The sequence below is a fragment of the Gallus gallus genome, chromosome 13 (assembly GCF_016699485.2).
Source record: "Gallus gallus isolate bGalGal1 chromosome 13, bGalGal1.mat.broiler.GRCg7b, whole genome shotgun sequence".
Classification (NCBI taxonomy): Eukaryota; Metazoa; Chordata; class Aves; order Galliformes; family Phasianidae; genus Gallus; species Gallus gallus.
The window spans coordinates 9,699,512-9,720,366 of NC_052544.1; the positions used below are offsets into that span (position 1 = coordinate 9,699,512).

Sequence of the window (20,855 nt, forward strand, 5' to 3'; positions counted from 1 at the left end):
TTCAGATGCAGAAAACTTCCACCATTGCTTTGTGTAGCTAAAGAAAAAAGATGTCTGTGCTTAATCCATCTGGATGTGGTGGGTGCTAGTTGAAGCACCAATTCATACTTTGTCTCAAACGTAACCATCTGGCATTTTATTCCCTTCACAGGATGCAGTTGACCTGGGATAACCCCATGCAGCATTCTCACTTCAAAAGAACTGTCCTGTCCATCTGGAAGATGATAGCTAGTCACAGGTATGCAGGGGCAAAGGGTCAAATGGTCATTATATTATGTGCAGCTCCAATGTCACCTTGTCCTCCCCTCCACAACAGCCACCACAGGATGGTGTGTCTCTCCCTGGCTTTGCTTCTGGCTGTCCTTGCAACAAGAACAGCTGTGTGCTGCATAGATTGAGAGAACACTGCATATTTATTTCCTCTGTGTAGCATGCCAAAGTCCAAGTGTTGCTTCCTACACAGCTGGCAAAGACAGCTTCAGCAAGGGGCTCAGCCTCCTCCCATGCCTGGCTGTGTCAGCTGCTGAACACCAGAAGCTGCTGATGGGCTGTGGCCCTTGTTGCCAGCAGGAAGAGGCAAGCATTGGTCCTGCTGCCATGTTGTCTTTAGCCACTGCTCAGAGGCAGAAAGAGGTCATTCTTTGTGCTTGTCCCTGTAGATGCAGTGGCCCGTTCCTGAAGGCAGTGTCAGAGAAACAAGCCCCTGGATACAGTGAGGTGGTGAAGAGGTGAGTTTGTGGAAGAACTATTCACTAACTGATTTCTCTCTGTTTTCTCTGCCTTCTCTGGCACCCAACACTCAGAACAGGAACAACTGGTTTGGGTCATCTCTGGTTCCAAAACACTAATGGGACTGTTTCCTTCCTTCTGTCCCACAGAGTCTGGCTGCCATCAGCATCTCCCACTGACTGACTTCTGTTATCAAAAGTCCCTTCCAGGTGACCAGGGCCTGGAAGTCTGCAGTGACCCTGGTGCTAACATGCATTGTGCCTGCCCTTTGCTGGCCTTGCATGGACTGATGTACTGCAGTCCAGGTCTGCAGCTGTGCCCCCTGCCAGAGCTGGGGGTTCAGCCTCTGCAGCCCAGCAGTTCCCATGTTGGAAACCCGTGTCTCTGTCAGTATCCACTCTGCTTTCTCCCCAGATGTAGTCTCAGTGGAGAAGTAGGTTATAAGAATATTTCCCAGATAGATTAAGGGCATTTTTCAGAGCTGAATCATGTTCTATTCTGGTCACAGTCATCCTCTCCGCAGCCATTCATTTTCTCATTGTGTCAAAATAAGGGAAGTCATATTTATTCCCCATCATGTTCCCCGTATCAGCGGTGCTATTTTGGCTCGTGGCACCATTTGATTTTAAGGGGTTTTAATAGATCCCTATTTTAGAAACTTTTCTTTTTCCACCAAGACCTGGGCTGACTTCATGAGGACTAATGGGATCGCTCCTTGAATTCCCTGCAGCTCCTCATCACATTTGTTAGCAGTGACAGCTGATGACCTGCCAGGCTGCCTGATGACAAGGACCACGCTGGCTGAACTTAGTCTAACTGAAAGGAAAAAAGCACTTCTCGCTGCCCCGCTTAGCCCCAGGCTAAAACTGAATGCAGAGAGCTGTGCTTTCAGGGCCACCATGCAAAGAGGGCCTTCAGCTCTCCTTCCATGTCCCTCCTGCAGGCCCATGGACCTGACCAGCATCAAGAGGGGCCTGGCCAAGGGCCACATCCGCTCCCTGGCGCAATTCCAGTGCAGCCTGATGCTCATGTTCCAGAACGCCATCATGTATAACGCCGCCAACCACCACGTGCACCGCATGGCGCTGGAGATGCGCCGCGAGGTGCTGGAGCAGATGCAGATGCTGGGCGAGGCCCTGCTCCGCTCGGAGCACCGCCCGCCGCCGGGCCACAGGTAGCGGGGCGCCGCGGGGCCGAGCAGCGGCCTGCGTTCGGCTTCGGGGCGGGCCGAGGGGCGGGGCGCGGGGCCGTGTGCTGCTCGTCATTGGTTAAGGCGATACAGGGAGCGGCGCTCATTGGCTGGCGCTCATCCAGCACGCTGTAAGACGCGCTGCCGGGCCTCGCGTGCCCCGGAAGTGGAAGCGGCCGCCGGCAGGGCGCGAGCATGGCGCGCGAGAAGCAGGAGGAGCCGGCGGCGGAGGCCGCTCCCGAGCTCTCGTACCGGGAGCAGCTCGAGCACCTGAACCCCATCGCGCAGCCGCTCGCCTCTCGCAAGCTGACGCGCAAGCTCTACAAGTGTATCAGGAAAGGTGTGGCGGGTGCCGGGAGCGGGGCAGGGGGGTCGGCCGGGGCCGCGCAGCCCCTCATACGGTGCCTGTCTTGCAGCGGCCAAGCACAAGCAGATCCGCCGGGGCGTGAAGGAGGTGCAGAAGTTTATCAACAAAGGCGAGAAGGGGTAAGCGACGCCCTCACCCTATGGCACGGCGTGGGGCAGCTGTTGACACGGGCTTTTCCTGCAGGATCACGGTGCTGGCCGGCGACACGCTGCCCATCGACGTCTACTGCCATATCCCCATCATGTGCGAAGACAGGAATCTGCCCTACGCTTACGTCCCCTCCAAGTCGGTAAGGAGGAGCCTGTGCCGGTTGGCTGCAGCTGGGCTGCTCTGTACCAGGGCTGTGCTGGGGAAGGGCGCATACATGGGGCACCTAGCAAAGCACCCGGTGCTTGGGCAGTGCCAGAGCATAAAGGGAGCAAACGACCACAGCCCAGACGTGGAGCTGTTTCATGACGGGACCCCAGAACTGTTTGCCCCAGTGGAGCTCTCTGGGGCAGAGCCAGGACAGATTTCTTTTTTCTCCTTTAGTTCTGAACTGGGACCTGGATGCATACAGAAAGGAAGCACTGACCAAGGAGTGGTTTTGGGAGATGTTCCTCCCTGCTCAGATCAAGGGTTAGAGATGGTCACTGCCTTCTCTGTTCCGGGTGAGGAGTGGGACACAAGAGGCCCATGCCAGGCACTTATGGCACGTGTCAGCCCTGCTGGGCAAAACTAGGAAATGGCTTCTTGGGCTGCATCAACAGAAGAGTGGTATCAGGGCAAGGGAGGTGATTGTCCCCCTCTGCTCTGCCCTCATGAAGCATCACATGCAGTGCTGCATTCAGGCCTGGGGCTCTCAGCACAAGATGGATGCTGAGCTCTTGGAGCATGTCCGGAGGACCACGAAGATGCTCAGAGGGCTGGAGCATCTCTCCTATGAAAAAAAAGGTTGAGGGAGCTGGGCTTATTTAGCTTGGAGAAGGCTCTGGGGTGACCTTGTTACAGTACTTGAAAAGAGTTTATAAGCAGGAGGGGGACCAACTTTTTACATGGCTTAATAGTAATAGCACAAGGGGTAATGGCTTTCTACTAAGGAGGGAAGGTTTGGGTGAGATGTTAGGAAGAAATTCATTACTCAGAGGTTGGTGTGGCACTGGCACTGCTGCCCAGAGCTGTGAATGCCCCATCCCCAGAGGTGCTTGGGGCCAGGTGGAATTGGGCCCTGCGCAGCCTGAGCTGGTGGGGGGCAGCCAGCACAGGGCAGGAGTTGGGGCTGGATCAGCTTTAAGGTCCCTTCCAACCCAACTATTCGGAGTGCTTGCTCTCAGGAGCTTGCAGGGCCACCTTCCCATGTCCCAGCAGGGTGCAGGGTGTCTGAATGTCCATGCGGGCTGCCCACTACCCACAGCCTTCTGCCCCTACAGGACCTCGGGGCCGCAGCCGGCTCAAAGCGCCCCACCTGCGTCATCCTGCTAAAGCCTCACGAGGAGTACCAGGAGGCCTACGATGAGTGCCTGGGTGAGGTGGAGGCCCTGCCGCTGCCCTTGTGACCTCCGGGGGCACCATCTCTATGGTTGGGGGGGCATCGTTGGGGTGGGGGGCGCTGGTTGAGGGTGAATAAAGATGTTCGGATGTTTGTAGGACTGCGCCCGGTGCTCTTTGGGGTGCGGGTTGGGGGTCCGCCGTCACGCAAGGGGGCGCCCGACGTGAGGGGACCGAGGCGGGGGGCGGGGCCGGCTCTGTGCGGCGGGAGTTGGGGGTGGTGGCGCCTGTTGTTCCCTGCGGCCTCGCGCGTCCGGCTCGGGCCGCTGCTTGGGGAGGCGGGGGTGGTGTGAGGCCTATCCCCACGGCGGGGCCCTGGAGCCGCCCCGCGGGGCTCAGCCGGTCCATCGGGCCCCGGCCTCGCCGTGAGTCAACGCTGTGCGATGCCCGAACCGGTTGTGCCGCCCGCTCCGCGCCGCCTCCCTCCTTGCCGCGCCGGCCGAGCCGGGCGGGAACTGCGGAGCGGGGGCGACCACCACCGGGAGCGGGGCCCGAAGCCCGGGCTGCACAGCCGCGGCCTGCAAAGGAAGCAGAAGCCAGAGGAACGAAATCTAGGTTTATTGCAGGAAAGGCCAAGGACGTTACAAGCACGGCCCAGGGCTTCTTTCACGCCTCTCCCCCTGCCCTCGGAGGAGATACGGGGATGCCCCATCCCTGCTCCCACCTCTCCTGTGGCACTGCCTCCTCTCAGCCCAAGGACTCCGTGCTGGGGAGCTGCGTGAACCACTCCCTACCCCACCGGCACCATGGCATGGATGGGGTCCAGCTGCAGTGCTGGGGCCGCTCCCCCTCTCCCTGCACGCAGCTCCTCCAGGGCCTTCCCAGCAGCAGCAGCAGCAGCACCTCGGCCAGACCCCAGGCACTGGGAGCTCCCAGGACCCTGCTGGAACCCACAAAAGGGCCACGGGGATGGGGACGGGGCTCAAGCCTCTCCTTAGCATGATATTAAGTTACAGGTTGAAGGGAAAAGGGGAACAGAGCAGGAGGGATGGGGAATGGCTCACAGGGCATTCGGTCTTATGCCCCCATGGTAGAAGGGAGTGCAGGGCAAATGATCCTGGAGTCAGAGCACGGGGCACATGCAAGACCCCTGGTATAGATGATCCCCTCTCCAGCGACCACCCCTGATGGGCCCAAAGCACTGCAAGAAGGAAAAGTTCCCTTGTCGTCATCAGTCCTTCTCCCCAGGGCAGCAATGAGCAGCAAGTCCTTGTGCAGCCCCTGAGATCATCCATTGCAGCAGCAAGAGACCCCCCTTCGCGGTCCCACAGGCATCCTGCCGCTCAGATCTTCGAGGACTCCACTCGTTCAATCCATGGCGAGTCAGCCCCGACATCCCTGGGCTCCGAGCGCAGCTGCCGCAGCTCCCGCTCCAACACCTGGCTCCGGTGGTACATCTCCATGTAGCTGGCCTGGAGCTCCCGCTGGTACCGCAGCACCTTCTCCTTCTCCTCCTGCCAGGTTTTCCTCTCCAGCTCAAAGTTCACAGCCTGCAGCTGGCCCTGGCGCCTCTCCCGTAGCAACTCTGCCCACAGCCACTCCACCTGCCGCTCCAGGGGCTCCGCTGAGTCGCTGTGGAGGCCCCGGCACTTGGAATCATCCGTTTCACAGCCAGGGAAGTCCTGGCAGGCCGGCATGGGGTCATCGCCCAGCGGCAGCGAGGTGCCGGGCTCTGGGGGGCTCTGCAAGGAATCAGCCAGTTGTGCCAGCTGGGAGTCCCTGGCCTGGACCTCCGCCTTGGCCTCCCGCAGCTGCGTCTTCAGGCTGAAGATCTCACCCAGCTTCTGAGCCATCTCCTCCTGGGTGTCCCGGAGCTGCTGCTTCAGCAGGGAGATTTCTGCTGCCTTCTGACACACCTGCAGGGCACGGGTGAACAGTGAGGAAGGAGCAGGACCTGAGGGGTGGCAGCACCCCTGGACTGTCAACGCAGCATCACTGGGAGACCGTGAGAATCATGCCTGGCTCTTCCCCCCCATCTTGCATCCACAAGTGATAGTCAGAGCAGAGAACCACTGCCCCATCCTGGCTGCACAGCCTGAAGGGTGGCAACCGAGAGGGACAGAAGGGGACTCACCTCCCACTTGGTCTCCTCCAGTTTGGGGCTGACGCGCTCACCCTGGGACTGCCGGAGCTTGGTCTCCTCGCACTGGCACTGCTGCATGCTCAGCTCCTCCTGCAGCCGCTTCTTCTCTTGCTGTGCCTTGTAGAGCTGCAGCTGCAGCGCCCGCTGCCCGCGCTGTGCCTGCTGTGTGACCTGCTGCAGCCTGGCCATGTACATCTGCTTCAGGTCCTCCAGCTCGTCCAGCCACAGCCGCTGCTTGTCCTCAAATGCCTGCCAGCACAGAGAGACACTGGTGAAGGTCCGCATCCTGCCCCTGTGTGGGACAGTGCCTGGAAGGATCCCAGGAGGTCCCAGGCACCTACTGCCAGGACATCCCCAGCTAGATCCAAGGAACAGAGCTTCAGTAGCAGGTTCCCAGCCTGATTTTGCAGAGATGCTCCTGCCCCACAGGCCGTGACACTGGGTTCTCCCATGTTTGGGCACCCACCAGCTATCACAGCAGGACAACAGGTCCTTCACAGCTCCTTCCACCCAGCCGCCACCTCCCCGCAGCCACCAGCCCCACTTCTCACCTGAGCGAAGGGGTCCTCGGTCTCACTGAGGCTCCTCTTGAGCTGCCGCAGCTCTCCCCCAGTCTCCTTCAGCCGATCTTCCAGCTGCTTCACCGCATCCTCCAAGGAGTAGGTGAACTCGTAGGGTGGGGGGGGCTCCCCAGGGCTCTGCAGCCGGCTCAGCGTGGCCATGCTCTTGCAGGACAGGGGTGCCTTTTCGGGAGCCAGGGGGTCCCTGGGGCTCCGGGACACCCTGTCCAGAGAACCCCCAATGTGGTTGATGTGGCCCATGGAGGCACTGAACTGGCTCTGGGCAGGCTTGAGGCGGGAGCCGTAGGAGGGGAAGCTCTGGATGGAGTTGTGGCTGGAGTCGGAGGCTTCATCCAGGCTGATGGCGTGGAGCAGGTGGGTGCGGAGCGGGCCATGCTGCGGGGCCGCCGTGGTGCTCTGCGACAGCAGTGTGTGCAGGCTCCCGTTGCTCTTGGACAGCTTCTGCCCCTTGGATGAGGAGAGGCCTTGCATGGAGACCAGCCCCTTCCCAGTCACTGCCTTGAAGGCCGAGGGCCTGATGCGGCACTGGAAAACACAACCAAGGTCAGGCTGGGCCCCACCAGCACACGCCATGCCCAGCTCCACTCGGAGAAAACGCATGCTCACAGCCTCGTCCCTTCACCCAGATATCCAAATCCCCACGTCCCACCTCCCATTCTTGGCGCATTCAGCTCATCCTCCAGCCCCGTCCAGCCCAGAGCAGGACACGCTTTAGGACAGATTCCATACTTCACCTTGTCGAAGCGGCCCCTCTCAGGCAGGGAGCTTTTGGAGAAGTCAGCTCCGCGGTGATGCTCCCGGGAGCAGCGCTCAGGGGATCGGTTCTCACGGTCACTCTCGTAGTCCCGTTTGTAGCACGCTGCTGATGCCTGGTGCTTCCGTTCCGACCGCGTCTCCTTTTTGGCTCCGTGCAGGTATCCAAAGAGCTCCCGCTGGCTCGGCCCCTTCCGCAGCAAGCCGTCAGGCTGCCGAAGCCCCCGTGTGCCCCCCAGCGGGGCCCGCAGCTCCAGGGGGGACAGGTCCTGCTTCTCCACCAGGCTGCCCACGCTGCCCATGCTGCCAACGGGCACAGAGGAGAGGTAGGTGCCGAGGACGCGGGTGTCGGGCTCACAGCTCACAGGGCCTTGTGCTGCTGCCATGGAGAATTAGAGAAAAGCCCGGTACCAGCACTGCCGAAGGAGAGACAAAGTCAGCACGGTGGTGTAAACGGGACCACGGGCCCATCAGGGATACCCTGCCTGCAGCAGGGGCGTGGAGATGCCCGCTCAGCCCCACGTACCCTATCCTAGCCAACCACAAAGGCATTCAAATGAGGGGGACCCCAAAGGGCCACGTTGGCAGCCAAGCAAGCGGGGCTCTGTCGTGCACGGGGCAGCGCAGGGGTGGGGGCTCCCCGCTGCCACCCCCCGTGGCTCAGCGCCTCCCTCCCACACCCAGCCCCACCTCCCGCCCGCGGCCGGGGCTGCCACCAGAACAGGCACCTGCCGCCCAGCCTGTTCGGGAGGGCGAGTTCAGCAGCCAGCAGCACCTGCCTGGGCCTGGCGCCAGCCTCGGCCCGGCGGCACCCAGCCGCCCCTTCCTGGGAACCCCTATATGGCGCTGGACTTCCCCCTCCCCGTAGCCTTGGCTACCAGGGGCCAACACTGGCCTTGGGGCTGCCCAAGATCCCCGGTCCATCCTTTCTCAAGGGCTGGAGGCGGGGGAGGACGCTGCTACAGATGACCCTGGGGAGGCCCCAGCCTTTTGGCTCAACCTCTCCCTGGGACGTGCGCATCACCCACAGCCCAGCATGGCCGGACATGGGACGGGAAGGGGAAGGATGCTGACGGGACAATGCGGGCTTCCTGCACAGGTGGCCAGACCCTGGGGGAGGAAGGCGGGCAGCAAAGCTTCAGCCTCAGTGCCTCATCCTCGAGCAGCGGGGAGGGTCTGATGGGGATCTTCAGGCCCCCGACCCTCAAATTACGGCCTGAGGGGGAACCTCGGCCCTGGAACGAAGGCCGGGGGGCCCGAGGCTCCCCGCCAGGCCCCGTCTGTCGGGCCTCACCCAGGAAGCTGCCCTGGTTCTCAGCACACACGCCGGGTAAACAAACACCCCGCTTTTAATTGCTGCCACGCACAAACCTGTCTGACAGCTCCCGGCCTGCGCTGTCACCTCCCTCCCTCGGCTCAGCACCTGCTCCGGGCACCGCCGGCGCGGAGAGAGGGGGAAGCGGGCGGGGAGAGCCCGGGGGGGTGCGGGCCCCGGCCCGGAGCACGGCACCGCCGAGGCCCCTTTCCGCGCCCCGGGCGCTCGGCGGCGGCGGGAGCGCCATCGACCCCGGGAGAGGGGAGCGGAGCGCGGCGCAGCGCACGGGGCGATGCTCGGCGGATCCCGCGGGAATCCGGGGCCGCGCTCGGCCGAGGCGCGCCGCAGCCCGAGGACAAAGCGCTGCGGCCGCGCGGAGGGGCGGGGGGGCGGCACCGGGGCACCGTCGGGAGCTCTTGGGGGGGGGGTACCGGGGCGGGCACCGGCGGCGGGGCCGGGCCGCACTCACCATGCCGGCGGCGCTGCGGTCCACGCGCGGCTCCCCTCCTTCCCTCGCCGCGTTTGAACGCGCCCCTCGGCCGCGGCCGCGCGGGGAGCGGGCGGAGCCGGCAGCGGCAAATCGCGGCGCGGAGGCGGGAGGCGCCGGGGCGGGGCGGGGCGGCTGCGGGGAGGGGCGGCAGAGCCCGGCGGCGCGGACGCGGTCCCCCGCGGCCTCCCCGGGAGCGGAGCGGCGCGCCCGAGGCCGAGCGGAGCTCCGAGGTCCCGCCCCGTGTGCCCGGCACGCGCCCCGGCCGCCGTCGAGGTGTCCGCGGGGCACCGCTAAGGGCGCGGAGGGTCCCTCGGCCCTCCGGTTGGGTGACCCGCAGCGCTGCGGCGCGGCACATCCCAGCGCCTCGGTGCCCGCCCTCCCACGGAGGGACGGCGCTCGCAGCGTCCCCGGCCGAGGTTCGGGGCCGCCCACATCCGCCCTGCTCTCCGCCAGCTCCCCCCTCGGCGTGTGCTGCCAGCGCTCACCCACACGCACACGGTGTCCCCATCCCCACACGCTCAGCGCGGTGCCGAGGCTCTCGCCGCGTTCCCTGCAGCCACGCATCACCCACGTGGCCTCCGAGCTGCGGGGCTGCAGCCCTGACCCCCCCCGGGGCTGCTGGGAGCGCAGCCAAGCGCGGCTCCCGGGATGCGGGCAGCTCTGAGCAGCGTCATCCATCCGTACGGTGCAGGGCTCTGCAGCCTCGGCCTCTCCCGCTGGGCCTTTGCTAAGAGCCCGATGCGTGGGGAGAGCGGCCCCGAGCGACCTCCGAAACGCATTGAGGGTTATAAAAGGAAGCCGGGTCCCCAGCGAGGCGCCTCTGCCACAAAAGCACCCGGCGGATGAGGGGGCTGCGAGCAGAGCTGCGAAATAACTGCCAGGCAGCGGGAGAGGAGCCTGCAGCGCTGAGCGAAGTACGAGCTGCACATATGCTCTGTGCTTTCCACACGGCTCCGTGAAACTGTGCCATCTATTTTGAACAGCACGGAGAGAGACTTTAATCTGTGCTCGGGCACCGGCACACGGCTGATGTACGCCGGCCGATCCCAAAGTGTGAGCAATGGAGAAGGACTGGGGCAGCTGCAGTGCCACGGGCCTTCCGGAGGTGGTCATGGGCTGGCATCTTCCCCTTCCCTCAGCAAAGGACACGGTGGGGCTTGGGGATGCCTGCATGCGTGCACTGGAAACAGCCTGTGGGCTACGTGCAGAATAGAAACGCTGGGCTGGGACTGGGTGTCAAGACTGAATTGCCAGGGTGGAGAGGCCCTCCGGTCTCTGCGATGGCATGCTCCCTCCTGCCCTGGGGCAAGGACAGGCCTGGAGCTGGGGAGGAGCTCACGCTGCCCGTGCGTGGGATGATGCAAGGAGGAAGGGCTGGTCCTCATCACAGCCTTGACCCTTCCGTGAAGGCAGCGCACCCGTGTGTGCAGCACCAACTCCTCTGCAGCAGCAGATGGCAGGAGCCACCAGGATCTGCCCCCTGTGGTTCACAGTCCCTGCGCTCAGGTCCAGCACTGTCACTTCCCTCAACCCAGGGCTCCCACCCGGAGCTGCCACGTCTCCATGAGACAGGAACCAGTTGGCTTCCTGGGATGGCGACAGCTTCCATCTGCAGGCACCCGGCAAGGGAAGTGCTCCAGGAGGCAGAAGGACAAGGACAGAAGGGCCTGGGAAGAACAGCAGAATGAGTGCCAGCCCAGTGCAGTGCTTGGCTGGGGGTGTCTGTCCTGCTCCAGGAGAAAGCAGCACCTGAAATGTGTGCCAGTGCCCCAGAGCAGCCCCACACATGGCACCACCTGTGTGCCAGCACGAGCCTGGAGCAGCACGACAGCAATTCACCTGGCAGCACAAGCAGAGGCCAGGCCAAGCTGCAGGAGGAGCCCAGAGCTGGCAGGGGGCAGAGGGACCTTCCTGGCACCCCCACTCCTGGATCCACGCTGCAGTGCCCCTGCTGCCTTCCCGGCAGCCAGGCTGGGATGTTCCACCCTACTCCCTACCTCCTGCCCCAGGATACTCTCCCAGCAAACAGTGGCAATGCATCCGCTGCCTCCCACGGGCTGCTCCTGCCTCTGTTCCCTGTGGCTGCCTGCAGCAGGTCCCCGAGCCACTGCAAGCAGATGCCTTGATAGTTCTTTATTGTCCTCTGAACTGGGTGGCAGCTCGGCCATACCCAGCATGGGAAAAACGCCTCCTGCACCTGCCCTAGGAGACAGCCGCATCACTCACAGCAATGCCATGGAGTCCTGCTCTTGGCCTCTTCTGCTGATCCCAGCAAATTCAAGCACTCAGCCCTTTCTGCTCCTCTGGGTCCTGCCAGCAGCACCGTGCTGGCCTGCTGCAAAACTCTGCCTTGCTCCAAGCAGCTCGGCGCAGCCCTGGCGCCTTGGCATGAGCGCAGCGCATGCTGGCACATGGGACACAGCTCAGCCAAACGTGCACCACGGTGTCTCACTCATGTCGCAGTCCAACAAGATGTTAAGGACAGTGCAGGGGGCCCCTGCCACGCTCAGAGCAGTCCGTGACTCAATCCGGTATCTCACGTTGTTCAGACCTCCCTCCCGATCCACCTTAAACTGCTCCTGAGGAGGAGAAAGAGCATTCAGGGCAAAGCATCTGGTGCTGAGACAGAGAGCAGAGTGGGCAGGGAAGGGCTCAGACACGTGGCAATCGCAGCCCCCACCTCTCACAGCTTACCTGCTTCTGCGCAGCAATGCGCTTCTGGTCCCTCTTCCTCCAGGCTGGGTCATGCAGGTGCTGGAAGGTCTCATACCCAGTTGTGATTCCAGAGGGACGGTGAACCTGAAAGGAGAAAAAACGCTTCCATACAGCTCCTGAAAGCCTGCCCGCATGCGGGAGGGCCGCCTGCCCCTCGTGCCAGCCCTGGTGGCTGCAGCAGGGGACAGGCAGGGAGATGGGAAGAAGGGCATCTTCAGCCAAGGAGCCCCCGAGCACACTCACCTGGAGGCCAGCTCCTTTGATGCGTCGATAAAACTCGTCGTCCTCCCGTCCCCAGCCCCAGAAGCGGTTGGACATGCCATTGCACTGCAACGAGAGCAACACCACTCTGCTCTCCTGCAGCGGCCAAACACCACCACCACCCCCGGCCCCGAGCACGGCTGCAGCCTTCACCGTGCCATCAGCTCAAACCACAGCTTCCTTTTCTCTCTTCCAAAGCGTGGGGCACAACACACATGCCACGATTTCAACTGTACGCCCCACCGCAAAGCAGCGGGGGCTCGGCTCACCATCTCATAATGCTGCTTGGTGAGCAGCAGGATCCCTCCCACGTAGGTTTTGTAGTGGTACAGCGGGTGCAGCTCTGGGGACGCCACGTGGAAGGGCCCGGCCTCGGGGAAGCCGTAGTCCAGCTGCTCGTTGAGGGGCAGCAGGTCGACGTCGTGCATGGCGATGTAGTCCGTGTCGTTGCCGCTCTCCAGGAAGCCCACGTTGATCAGCGACGCTCTGTTAAACCTGCAATGGAACCCGGTACGCGTCGCTGCCCTCCGCACCGCACGGCATCCCCCGGCTTCGCGGCTCCTGTACCTGAAGTGGTCCACCTGGTTGAGCACCAGGATGTGGTGGCGGATCCTCTTCTTGCTGAGGAAGCGGTGCATGTAGGGCACGAAGGCCAGCAGCTCCTCGAAGCGCTCGCGGAAGGGCACGAGCAGGGCCAGGCGGTGCGGCCCCCACGAAGGGTCGTCGGCCGGCGGGGCGGGGGGTTCGGGCGGGCAGGGCGGCCGGGGGGCCCCGCGCCCGGGGGAGGGCGCTTCGCCCGAGCAGCTGAGCTGCAGCCAGAGCAGCGAGGCGAAGCCCAGCAGCAGCGCGAGGAAGAATAGCTGGAAGATGGAGAACTTGCCGGCCAGGAGACCCAGGAGCTGCGGGGAGCTGGGGCACAGCGGGCGGTCAGCGGGGCTCCAGCCCGTCCCACCCCCTCCTTCCCCCCCACGTCCCGTCCCCCCGCGCCGCCCCCGCTCACCCTCCGCCCCGCAGGCGCAGCGCGGCTCTCCGGCGGCCCGGCCCCATGGCGGACCCCGGCCCCGCCGCCGGGACACGCTGGCCGGGCCGCGCCGCGCCGTTCCGTTCCCCCGGAAACAAAGCCCCGGCCTCGGCGTTCCGCTCCGCTCCTTCCGCCCGGCGGGGGCGGAACCGTCCCGGGACCCTCCCCGTGCCCGCTCGCCCCCACGCATCCGCCGGCTACCTCCCCTGCTAGGAGCCATTGGGCTCCCCCCTTTCTCCGTTCCCCTCGCGCAACTCACCCACCCCCCCCTCTCTCCCCCCCCCCAGCCTTCCACCCGACCCCTCCCCAGCAGCGTCCCAGACACAGGCAGAGCCGCGGGTGGTGTCAGTCCTTTAATGCCCCACTCACAGCCCCAGCCCCAACGACCCCTACATTCACGCCCGCCGCCCCGGGCAGCGCAGCGGGTCCTGGGGGGGCCCAGAGGAAGCACCGCAGTGCCTCTGCAGCAGGTGTGGGCCTTAATTAAAAACATTCCCTCCCCCCACCCCCCCCAAGTCCAGCCTGCTAGACAGCAAGTGTCCAGCAGGATTACAGCCACAGGGACAGTTAAGAAAATACTTCTTGTATTTCTCAGAAACAGCTTTTAGAAACCACAGTTTGTACAGCTCCCCATAGAAAAGGAACGGGTCGGGCACGGCAGCCCGGTTCTTCCATTAGTAAAAACGCTTGTTCCGCTCCTGGCGTTTCTGGAAGACCACAGCTCCCACCACAGCACACACAATGATGCCCAGCAGCGCGCAGAGCAGGAGCAGGAACACCTTCCAGCCCGTCAGGGGCCCACTGCGGAAATTCCCCGTCGGGTCATCCACATTGTCTGCAAGGAGAAGGGGTAGGAGACTCACCAAGCCTCAGCTCCACCAACGCCTCAGAGCAGGGGGAAGCTCAGCTCTAACACCGCCCTGCTGCTAAGCAGGAAGCCGCTGGGAAAACCAACACTGGAGCACTGCTGTGCTAAGAACAGGGAGATCACAGTGCTCGACTGAGAGATGGACATTTTCCCCACAAGATGCACTCTGCTGCTGGCAGCAACCACTGAATGCCAATGCATAACACAGGCACCTGCCTCTTGGCAGGCACACTGGGGCAGCTTCCAGATTTTTAGGTGCCCAGCCCCAAGATCCAAGTCCTTCACCGAAGGTTTGGGAAGCCCAGATGCTCACCTTTGGGAGATTTAAGGAGACTGACGCTTGGCTCGATCTTTGTCCAGTCAACGGTGTCATCTTCTAGAGGATGCTCCACCATGAGCTGGAATAGCTTCATTGAAATAATGTCATGATTGTCTAGGAAACAACCGTCAGCACTGAGGACTGTCAGAAGCCTTGAGAAACGCCCACGCCAGCAGAGCATCCCCAGCTCTGTGCTCTGCCAGGTGCAGGTCTCCTTCCCTCTCAAGCAACCCTCACATCCCAGGTATAATTTGAGATGCTTTTAGGTCCCTCTTTTCCCAGGCCACGTGTCCCGATTCAATACAGTTTCAAAAGCCCCATGAACAAGGAGCCGCCATCTACTGCATCCATAGCATCATACTCCAAGCACCAAGCAGCACATATTCCTCCAAGCAAAGCCCACTCACCAGATAAGTCTCCAGTGCCTGCAGAAGCACCGAAAAAGTAGCCAGTGGGCAGCTGTACCCCTGCAATGTCAATGCAGTTCTTCCATTCATTCTTGTCTTCTACGTCTGTCATCACCTGTAGGACACGGGGAGTCACCCCGAGAACACTGGCTGCCCCTCTGCCCAGCCAGCACTTCTTTTGGAACCAGAGGAGCAGGAGGCTGAATGCGGCAAACCACACGCTGCCACAGCACCACCCGCCCGCCAGCACCACCCTGCTGTATGTGCACGAGGTGCCCTGCAGAAGGCACGAGGCTCCCTGCACATCTCACCGTCAGGCGACCTCGGGAGTACCGAACTGCCAGGAAAGTGTCGTGATTCTGGTTCCGAATCTCGGCGGTGCATCCTGCCAGCTCCGTCCAGCGCCCGTCCTTACTGTGGTCGTAAGTCAGGGAGCCGTTGTTCACCATCGCAGAGATGTAGGGGAACACACGCTGCAGGGACAACGTCAGTGCCTTCAGGCCGCAGGAGCCTTCCAGCTGCAGACCCAAGAGCCAACTTCCCCTGTCTGCTCAGAAACCTCAGTGAGACCAAACAACAGCAAGGCAACTGCACGGCAACAAAGTGAGTACGCAGAGCTGAGATATTAAATCAAAGCACCTTTCCTATGTAAAGCTGGCCCTAAAATGAGCAAGAGCTTGTTCTGCCTAAAGCAGAGTTGCCTTTTCTGATCATCCGTATTAAGACCCTTCATGGGCTTACACAGCAGTAGGGGCTCATGACAACGGGACGGAGCCTACCCAACAGAGTAGGCTGCAGAGAATGCACAAGATCGAGTGAAAAGCCTACAGGCAGCACTGAAACTGTAACGGGCAGCAACTGTGCATTAGCAGCAAAACCACATTCAGGATTTTGTAGTCAGTAGGTGACGTGTGCTGTGAGGGGCCAGCTGGAGTCAAGAATTAACAAGGCACTGAACATCAAGACAAGCAGATAGGGTCACTTCCCAGGTATTTACGACTTAAGTGTCACCAAGTGTTTGGGGCAACAGACCTCACTAATGCTTTTACGGTGTCTAACCATGCCATAATGAGATCCACAAACATGAAGCAGGACAGAAGGACCACAGCTCCCGTGGGGAATTCTGGAGAAGAAAGCCAGCACAGGAGTTTCTCTTTTAGAAAAATGGGTTGGAGATGGAGAATAAGGCCAGAAACAATGTGGGATGGTCAGAGAAGTTCAGGAAATGACACCTGGGATTAATATATTTTCAGATGGATTTCACATTCAATGTCTACTGTCCTGTCAGAAGCAGGGGAAAGTGGCTGGGAGCATAGGAGCAGTCAACAACAACATGAGATGGAGCAAGCACCTTCTTGTCCCCATTAATGCACATACATCCTCTGCTCTTTACCAGCTCACAGGACAGGAAGAACAACAATCTGTTCTTGCATAAGGAAAGCTTTCCTCGGTCCAGGCATGAAGCACTTGCAGCACACAGCCACAAGGAAGCAGCCTCCTCGGCACTGAGCAAGCTCCCTGAACTACTCACCTCTGTTGCTTCATCATTGGGGTACGTATCGAGGAAAATAGCCAGCCCATGAAAGTTGTCCCTGCTGCCAAAAACAGGACCTGGAACAGGACAGAACACAGTGAAGGGATGGCTTTGTTCCATACCCTCATCCTGAAGCCCTGGTTTATTTGTCTTTGACACATTCCTTCTAGCTGGCACAAGCAGCACAGCCCTACTTCACCTCAAAGCACAGCCCAATGAGGCAGAATCTGCACAAGAACAGCAGACATGGCACCAAGCCTACCCATGCCGACTGCACACAGCCACCAGGGGAAGCACCGGGCACCGTGCCCACTGAGAAGCACTGCTCATCTGGAGCACAGCTGCAGGCCCTCAGGTCAGGATGGACAGAGCAGAACACTGCTCTCTAAGCTGGGGTGGCCAAGGGGAGCTCAAAACCTGCTCTGCAGAAAGGCAGCTCTAAGGCTGCCCCAGGACATGTGCAAGCACTGCCGAACCCAGATTGTGCATGGAGCTCATGCTGAACACCTAGAGTCATAGAATTGTGTGAGTTGGAAAGGATCTTTAAAAGTCATCTACTCCAACCCCTCTGATGTCTCCAGGGATAAGGCATGCATCACCTCTATGGGTAAGCTGTGCCAGTGCCTCACCACGCTTTGTGTAAAAAACTTTGTTTTTTCTTAAATCCACTCTCAATCTCCTCTCTTTGAGCCTGAAACCATTTCTCCTTATCCTAACACAACAGACCCTATTAAAGAGTCTGTCCCCTTCTTTCTTATGTCCCCCCCTTAGATACTGAAGGGCTGCTCTCAGGTCTCCCCAGAGCCTTGTCTGCCCCAGGCTGAACAGCCCCAGCTCTCTCAGTCTGTCCTCACAGGGGAGGCGCTCCATCCCCTGGGTCATTTTTGTGGCCCTCCTCCAGTGGCACTCTAAAAGATCCACATCTCTCCTGTGCTGAGGGCTCCAAAACCTGGACGCAATACACCAGGTGAGGTGTCACCAGCACAGAGCAGAGGGGCAGGATCACCTCCTCACCCTACTGGCCACGCTTCCTTTGATGCGGCCCAGGATCTGGTTGTCGTTCCGGGCTGCCACCTACCTGGCACGAGGCGCTCCTGCGTGTACCACAGGGCCAGGCCATCCCCGTGCAGGTTCTTCTTGCCAGCGCCGTGGATCCTGAAGTGGACGTGCAGCTCCCAGTCCTTCAGAAAGCAGGGCTGCGGAACAGAGCGGCGCAGCGTTCAGCCCGGCACGGGGCACGGCCCGCCAGCCGTCAGGCGGTGACCTGCCCCCGCCCCGGGGCTCACCACGCGATTCCAGATGGAGCCTTCCCGGCTGCGTTCATCAGGCGTCAGGCGCACGTACTGGCTGGTAACCATGGTGCTGCCCTGGAAGTCCCACAGCGGCATCGCGGCGGAGCCTGCGCCTGCGACGGGTACAGAGAGCGTGGATCAACGCGCGGCCCCGGCCAGGCCCCGGCCCCCGCCCGCCGCGCCCCGCGCTCACCCTGGTACGGTTTCATCAGCGAGTGCTCGCGCTTCAGGTGCTCGCTGTTGCCATCCGTAAGCTCGGCGGGGGCCAGCCGCGGGCCGGCCCCCGCCAGCAGCAACAGCGCGACCGCCACCAGCTGCGCGCCTGCCGCCATCCTCCGTTTCCGCCTTCCGCCGCGCCGCGCCCACCCCGCAGCGGCGGCCCTCTCTGCCAATCGCAGGCCTCCATACCGCCGCGCTCCCGCCCCCTCCGCGTGACGTCACTCCTTCCCGCCTATGGGAAGGGACGGGGCGGAACCAGGATGGCCGCAACTTCCACCGTGCGGCAATCCGGGCCCAGGAGGAGTAGGGGGGCGTCTCCCGGCATGCGCCGCGCGAGCGCGAGGCGTGTTGGGAGCTGCAGTCCGCTCCGCCTCGTGCCGCCCGCGGGGCACGTGACCCTCCCCGCTCCACCCTCGGCAGCCTGTTGCCACGGCAACGCCTCACAAGATGGCGGCGGGCCTGGCGGGTAGTGGCGCGCAGAGGACGGCGAAGCGCAGTACAAAAGGGCGGCGGAGTCAGTGCGGAGCTCAGGGGCTGCTTTATTGAGCGCTGCCCGTGCTGCCGGCCCAGGACAATGTCCCTGCGTCACCTTAACCCACTGGGTCTCATCGCTGAACCACATCCCTCCCTGCCACATCCCGCGCTGTTTGTGTGTGGGCTGTGCCCACAGGCGCAGCGGTGCCCGGGGCACTGTCTTGAGGGGCGCCCATCTGGGAGGTGTGTGGGGCCATAACGCTGTGGGCCGCGCTTCCCTCCACCAAGAAGGACCCAGGAGACATGGAGGCCCAGAAGATGAGGAGAGAAGGGAGGATGAATGGTGAACAACCATGTGGAAAACCCCTCAGAGCGCGAGTTGGAGGCTCAGGGCCTGGTCAGGCCTTCGGGGTATGTGGGGACTGAAGGAGAGGTTGGCCGTGGCTCAGTGACCTGCAGCTCTGTCACTCTGCAGCTCTCACTTCTTCCTGCTCATGATCTGCTTGGAAATCCAGCTCATTCCATCCTGAGGGGAAGAGAGGGCTGAGCACGGCCTGGTGTTACCCACCTGCAGCGCTGGCAGCCACTCACTCCGTACCTGCACACCTTCTCCAGACAGAGCCGAGCAGGCCTGGATCTGCCACTCTCGGTCCCGGTAGGTGTGGAGGCTCAGCCCTTCTGCGATCTCAGCTGCAGGTGCTGCTGTCACCAGGTCCTGCTTGTTGGCAAATACCAGCAGTGGGACCCCCATCAGAGATTCCTCCTCAGTGAGCTCTGCCAGCTCCTGCCAAGAGAGAACCCCTTCCCAGGAGTGCTGCTGCTCCCCCAGAGCTGTATTCCTCTCTCAGGCACTGGTGACGAGTCCCAAGAAGCCGTGAGGTCTCCACAACCCAAGGGGAGATGGGAACCCTTGAAGCTACATCTGCCCTGAGGAGAACCTGGAGCCGCACTCAGCACTGCCTTGGGGACAAAACATTCCTGGCACCCCGAGCACCTCGGGCAAAGGGCAGCTGCTGCCCGCCCACACTGTCTGGCACCCACGGCTCTGTTCCTGGCAGTCTGGTGTCATCATGGCCTCAGCTGACACTGTCTCACCTTCCATTCTTTGCTTTGCTTTCCAGCTTTTATATCTCCCATTTCACTACCTGAGTAAACGGCTTTGTTGCATGGCCATGTCAGAGACAGGCACCCTGTGTCAAATGTCCCTGGGGCATCATCCCCAGCTCGGGTAGGGTGGGCAGAGCTGCTTGAGGCTGGTCTGCAGTCCAGTGGGACAGATCTGCATGCTGAGGCCCTGATCATGAGCCCTTCCCACACAGCTTGGGGAACAACTCAACCCCCACGGGGAACAGCCTACAGAGAACAGCCTTGTTCCCCACTTCTGTCCCCAGGACCTCACCACCACCCCTTGCCCAGACCCTTCATACCTGCCCTGTCTCCTCAAAGCGCTTCTGGTCTGCACTGTCGATGACATAAATCTGCCAGGGGAGACACAAAAGGAACAGCAGGCAGCCCCTCCTCACACAGCAAACAGCCCTCTGCTTGCTGCAGGGCTCTGCTAGGGCATGGCCCCTGGCTCACCAGCAGGTCGGTGCTGCCCAGGTACTTCCTCCAGTAAGGTCGGACGGCACGCTGCCCACCAATGTCCCAGATGTTCAGTTTGAAGCCATGCGAGTGGACGCTCTTGATGTTGAACCCCTGTGCGGGGAAGCAAACTCTGGCATCACCCCAGGGGAAGAAAGGAAGGACCCATCGCCCTCCCACTGCGTGTGCTCCGGAGCAGCCTGTACCTGGGTGGGGGTGATGGTGCTGACCTCCTCAGATGCCAGGCGCTTCAGCAGCGTGGTCTTGCCTGCATTGTCCAGCCCCAGCAGCACGATGCGGAGCTCCTGCCCTGGGGAGCCCCTCAGCCTCTGGATGACGGAGAGCAGCCCCCGAGGATGCGGGGGGCTGGGAGAGTCCTGCAGGGTGCTGGGTTGCTGCAGAGCACCCTCGTTTTGCAGCGGGGAGCTGGGTGCCCTGCTGTCCATGGGTGCCCTGTGTCTGTGGCCTGAGCAAGGTCTGGCACTTTGTCCCAAGGTGCACAGGTTCGGGGTGGCCCCACTGAAGATCCGCCCAGTCTGTCCCCCTCCCTGGGAGCCCAGGTAGCTTCTGGCAGGCTAGGAGACAAGTCCTGGTGCTACTCTGCCAGCTGGGTGCTGGTGCCAGTGCAGCTGCTCAGGGCAGGAGGGGCGTAGCCAGACCCCCCCTCACCTCTTGCACATCACCCACGGTCTGGGAATGGCTGCAGCTCACGGCACACCCTGGGAGAGGTTGGGGGCTCATCCCCGGTGCACTGTCATCTGCGTGACTGGCACGCTCCCCATCCCTGGGGGAGGAAGAGGATTATGGGCTCCAGAATTAGCCACTGTTTCTCCATTTACCCATAGCATTAAGTAATGCCCTCAGTAAATCCCCCAGCCAGCTGTCACCCATCCGCTACCTCTTCCTGCTCCCGACCCCCAGGGTAAAATGGGGGGCACAGAGCATCTCTCTCCCCGACTCACGGGGATGCCAGCACAGCAGGAGGACACAGTAACACAGTACCTAGGTAGCACAAGCACCGCATTGGAGTCACCAGCAAGGGATGCCGTGGGCAGGGCCAGACACACAATAGATGGCAGCTGAGGGCTGGCTGTGCAGGGGGCTAAGTGTGGCCAGGATTCCTTTCC

The 20,855-nt window shown here is 61.8% G+C and overlaps 5 protein-coding genes across 13 annotated transcripts; 1 reads left to right on the plus strand and 4 right to left on the minus strand.

Moving 5' to 3' along the window:
* Positions 1–2,099: 2,099 nt before the first annotated feature.
* NHP2 (NHP2 ribonucleoprotein) lies at positions 2,100–3,913 on the plus strand. 2 transcript variants are annotated; one of them, NR_173328.1, is made up of 5 exons: positions 2,100–2,258; positions 2,335–2,404; positions 2,469–2,574; positions 2,817–2,935; positions 3,695–3,913. NR_173328.1 is itself a non-coding variant. In NM_001252144.4 (4 exons), exons 1-4 carry the CDS (start codon positions 2,114–2,116, stop codon positions 3,818–3,820), a joined length of 447 nt encoding a protein of 148 aa, NP_001239073.1. In that variant the 5' UTR covers positions 2,100–2,113; the 3' UTR covers positions 3,821–3,913. The 2 variants fall into 2 exon arrangements, 1 of the variants encoding a protein (NP_001239073.1); NM_001252144.4 differs by lacking the exon at positions 2,817–2,935.
* A 435-nt stretch (positions 3,914–4,348) lies between these two features.
* N4BP3 (NEDD4 binding protein 3) lies at positions 4,349–9,417 on the minus strand. Of its 2 annotated transcripts, none has more exons than NM_001397407.1 (5): positions 9,014–9,062; positions 7,211–7,645; positions 6,447–7,001; positions 5,887–6,144; positions 4,349–5,668 (listed from the first exon to the last, which is right to left on the minus strand). In NM_001397407.1, the coding sequence occupies exons 2-5, from the start codon at positions 7,613–7,615 to the stop codon at positions 5,096–5,098; spliced, it is 1,791 nt and encodes a 596-aa protein (NP_001384336.1). In that variant the 5' UTR covers positions 7,616–7,645; positions 9,014–9,062; the 3' UTR covers positions 4,349–5,095. The 2 variants fall into 2 exon arrangements, with proteins under 2 accessions (NP_001384336.1, XP_046756361.1); XM_046900405.1 differs by having other exon boundaries at positions 4,355–5,668; positions 7,211–7,608; positions 9,014–9,417.
* Positions 9,418–11,152: 1,735 nt separating this feature from the next.
* On the minus strand, positions 11,153–13,132 carry B4GALT7 (beta-1,4-galactosyltransferase 7). The gene is made up of 6 exons (NM_001039911.2): positions 13,011–13,132; positions 12,578–12,919; positions 12,280–12,505; positions 11,993–12,076; positions 11,729–11,833; positions 11,153–11,613 (listed from the first exon to the last, which is right to left on the minus strand). The coding sequence occupies exons 1-6, from the start codon at positions 13,055–13,057 to the stop codon at positions 11,458–11,460; spliced, it is 960 nt and encodes a 319-aa protein (NP_001035000.1). The 5' UTR covers positions 13,058–13,132; the 3' UTR covers positions 11,153–11,457.
* A 466-nt stretch (positions 13,133–13,598) lies between these two features.
* On the minus strand, positions 13,599–17,798 carry LMAN2 (lectin, mannose binding 2). Of its 2 annotated transcripts, none has more exons than XM_003642053.6 (8): positions 17,645–17,798; positions 17,446–17,564; positions 17,238–17,355; positions 16,157–16,236; positions 14,937–15,098; positions 14,626–14,740; positions 14,213–14,332; positions 13,599–13,866 (listed from the first exon to the last, which is right to left on the minus strand). In XM_003642053.6, exons 1-8 carry the CDS (start codon positions 17,781–17,783, stop codon positions 13,706–13,708), a joined length of 1,014 nt encoding a protein of 337 aa, XP_003642101.3. In that variant the 5' UTR covers positions 17,784–17,798; the 3' UTR covers positions 13,599–13,705. The 2 variants fall into 2 exon arrangements, with proteins under 2 accessions (XP_003642101.3, XP_046756391.1); XM_046900435.1 differs by having other exon boundaries at positions 14,937–15,143.
* A 394-nt stretch (positions 17,799–18,192) lies between these two features.
* ARL2 (ADP-ribosylation factor-like 2) lies at positions 18,193–20,191 on the minus strand. Of its 6 annotated transcripts, none has more exons than XM_040646986.2 (5): positions 19,935–20,191; positions 19,726–19,842; positions 19,572–19,622; positions 18,751–18,859; positions 18,193–18,670 (listed from the first exon to the last, which is right to left on the minus strand). In XM_040646986.2, exons 1-5 carry the CDS (start codon positions 20,172–20,174, stop codon positions 18,609–18,611), a joined length of 579 nt encoding a protein of 192 aa, XP_040502920.1. In that variant the 5' UTR covers positions 20,175–20,191; the 3' UTR covers positions 18,193–18,608. The 6 variants fall into 6 exon arrangements, with proteins under 6 accessions (XP_040502920.1, XP_040502921.1, XP_040502922.1 ...); XM_040646987.2 differs by having other exon boundaries at positions 18,743–18,859; XM_040646988.2 differs by having other exon boundaries at positions 18,193–18,687; positions 18,743–18,859.
* Between the last annotated feature and the right edge of the window lie 664 nt (positions 20,192–20,855).

Excerpts from the sequence above, each read along its gene's own strand:
- ARL2 (XM_015293850.4), bottom strand. The coding sequence starts at position 20,174 with ATGGACAGCAGGGCACCCAGCTCCCCGCTGCAAAACGAGGGTGCTCTG. Across the intron at positions 19,843-19,934 it reads GCACCATCACCCCCACCCAG|GGGTTCAACATCAAGAGCGT; the intron begins GTACAGGCTGCT and ends TTCCCCGCACAG. Across the intron at positions 18,929-19,571 it reads GCTTTGAGGAGACAGGGCAG|GAGCTGGCAGAGCTCACTGA; the intron begins GTATGAAGGGTC and ends CTCTCTTGGCAG.
- N4BP3 (XM_046900405.1), bottom strand. The coding sequence starts at position 9,389 with ATGTGCCGCGCCGCAGCGCTGCGGGTCACCCAACCGGAGGGCCGAGGG. Across the intron at positions 7,609-9,013 it reads ACCGCAGCGCCGCCGGCATG|CAGCACAAGGCCCTGTGAGC; the intron begins GTGAGTGCGGCC and ends TCTCCATGGCAG. Across the intron at positions 6,145-6,446 it reads CCGAGGACCCCTTCGCTCAG|GCATTTGAGGACAAGCAGCG; the intron begins GTGAGAAGTGGG and ends CTGTGCTGGCAG.
- LMAN2 (XM_046900435.1), bottom strand. The coding sequence starts at position 17,783 with ATGGCGGCAGGCGCGCAGCTGGTGGCGGTCGCGCTGTTGCTGCTGGCG. Across the intron at positions 15,144-16,156 it reads CCAATGATGAAGCAACAGAG|CTGGAAGGCTCCTGCGGCCT; the intron begins GTGAGTAGTTCA and ends TTGGGTCTGCAG. Across the intron at positions 14,333-14,625 it reads AGGCACTGGAGACTTATCTG|ACAATCATGACATTATTTCA; the intron begins GTGAGTGGGCTT and ends GTTGTTTCCTAG.
- NHP2 (NM_001252144.4), top strand. The coding sequence starts at position 2,114 with ATGGCGCGCGAGAAGCAGGAGGAGCCGGCGGCGGAGGCCGCTCCCGAG. Across the intron at positions 2,405-2,468 it reads ATCAACAAAGGCGAGAAGGG|GATCACGGTGCTGGCCGGCG; the intron begins GTAAGCGACGCC and ends CTTTTCCTGCAG. Across the intron at positions 2,575-3,694 it reads CTTACGTCCCCTCCAAGTCG|GACCTCGGGGCCGCAGCCGG; the intron begins GTAAGGAGGAGC and ends CTGCCCCTACAG.
- B4GALT7 (NM_001039911.2), bottom strand. The coding sequence starts at position 13,057 with ATGGGGCCGGGCCGCCGGAGAGCCGCGCTGCGCCTGCGGGGCGGAGG. Across the intron at positions 12,920-13,010 it reads CTGCGCCTGCGGGGCGGAGG|CTCCCCGCAGCTCCTGGGTC; the intron begins GTGAGCGGGGGC and ends GCTGTGCCCCAG. Across the intron at positions 11,834-11,992 it reads TCAAAGGAGCTGGCCTCCAG|GTTCACCGTCCCTCTGGAAT; the intron begins GTGAGTGTGCTC and ends TTCTCCTTTCAG.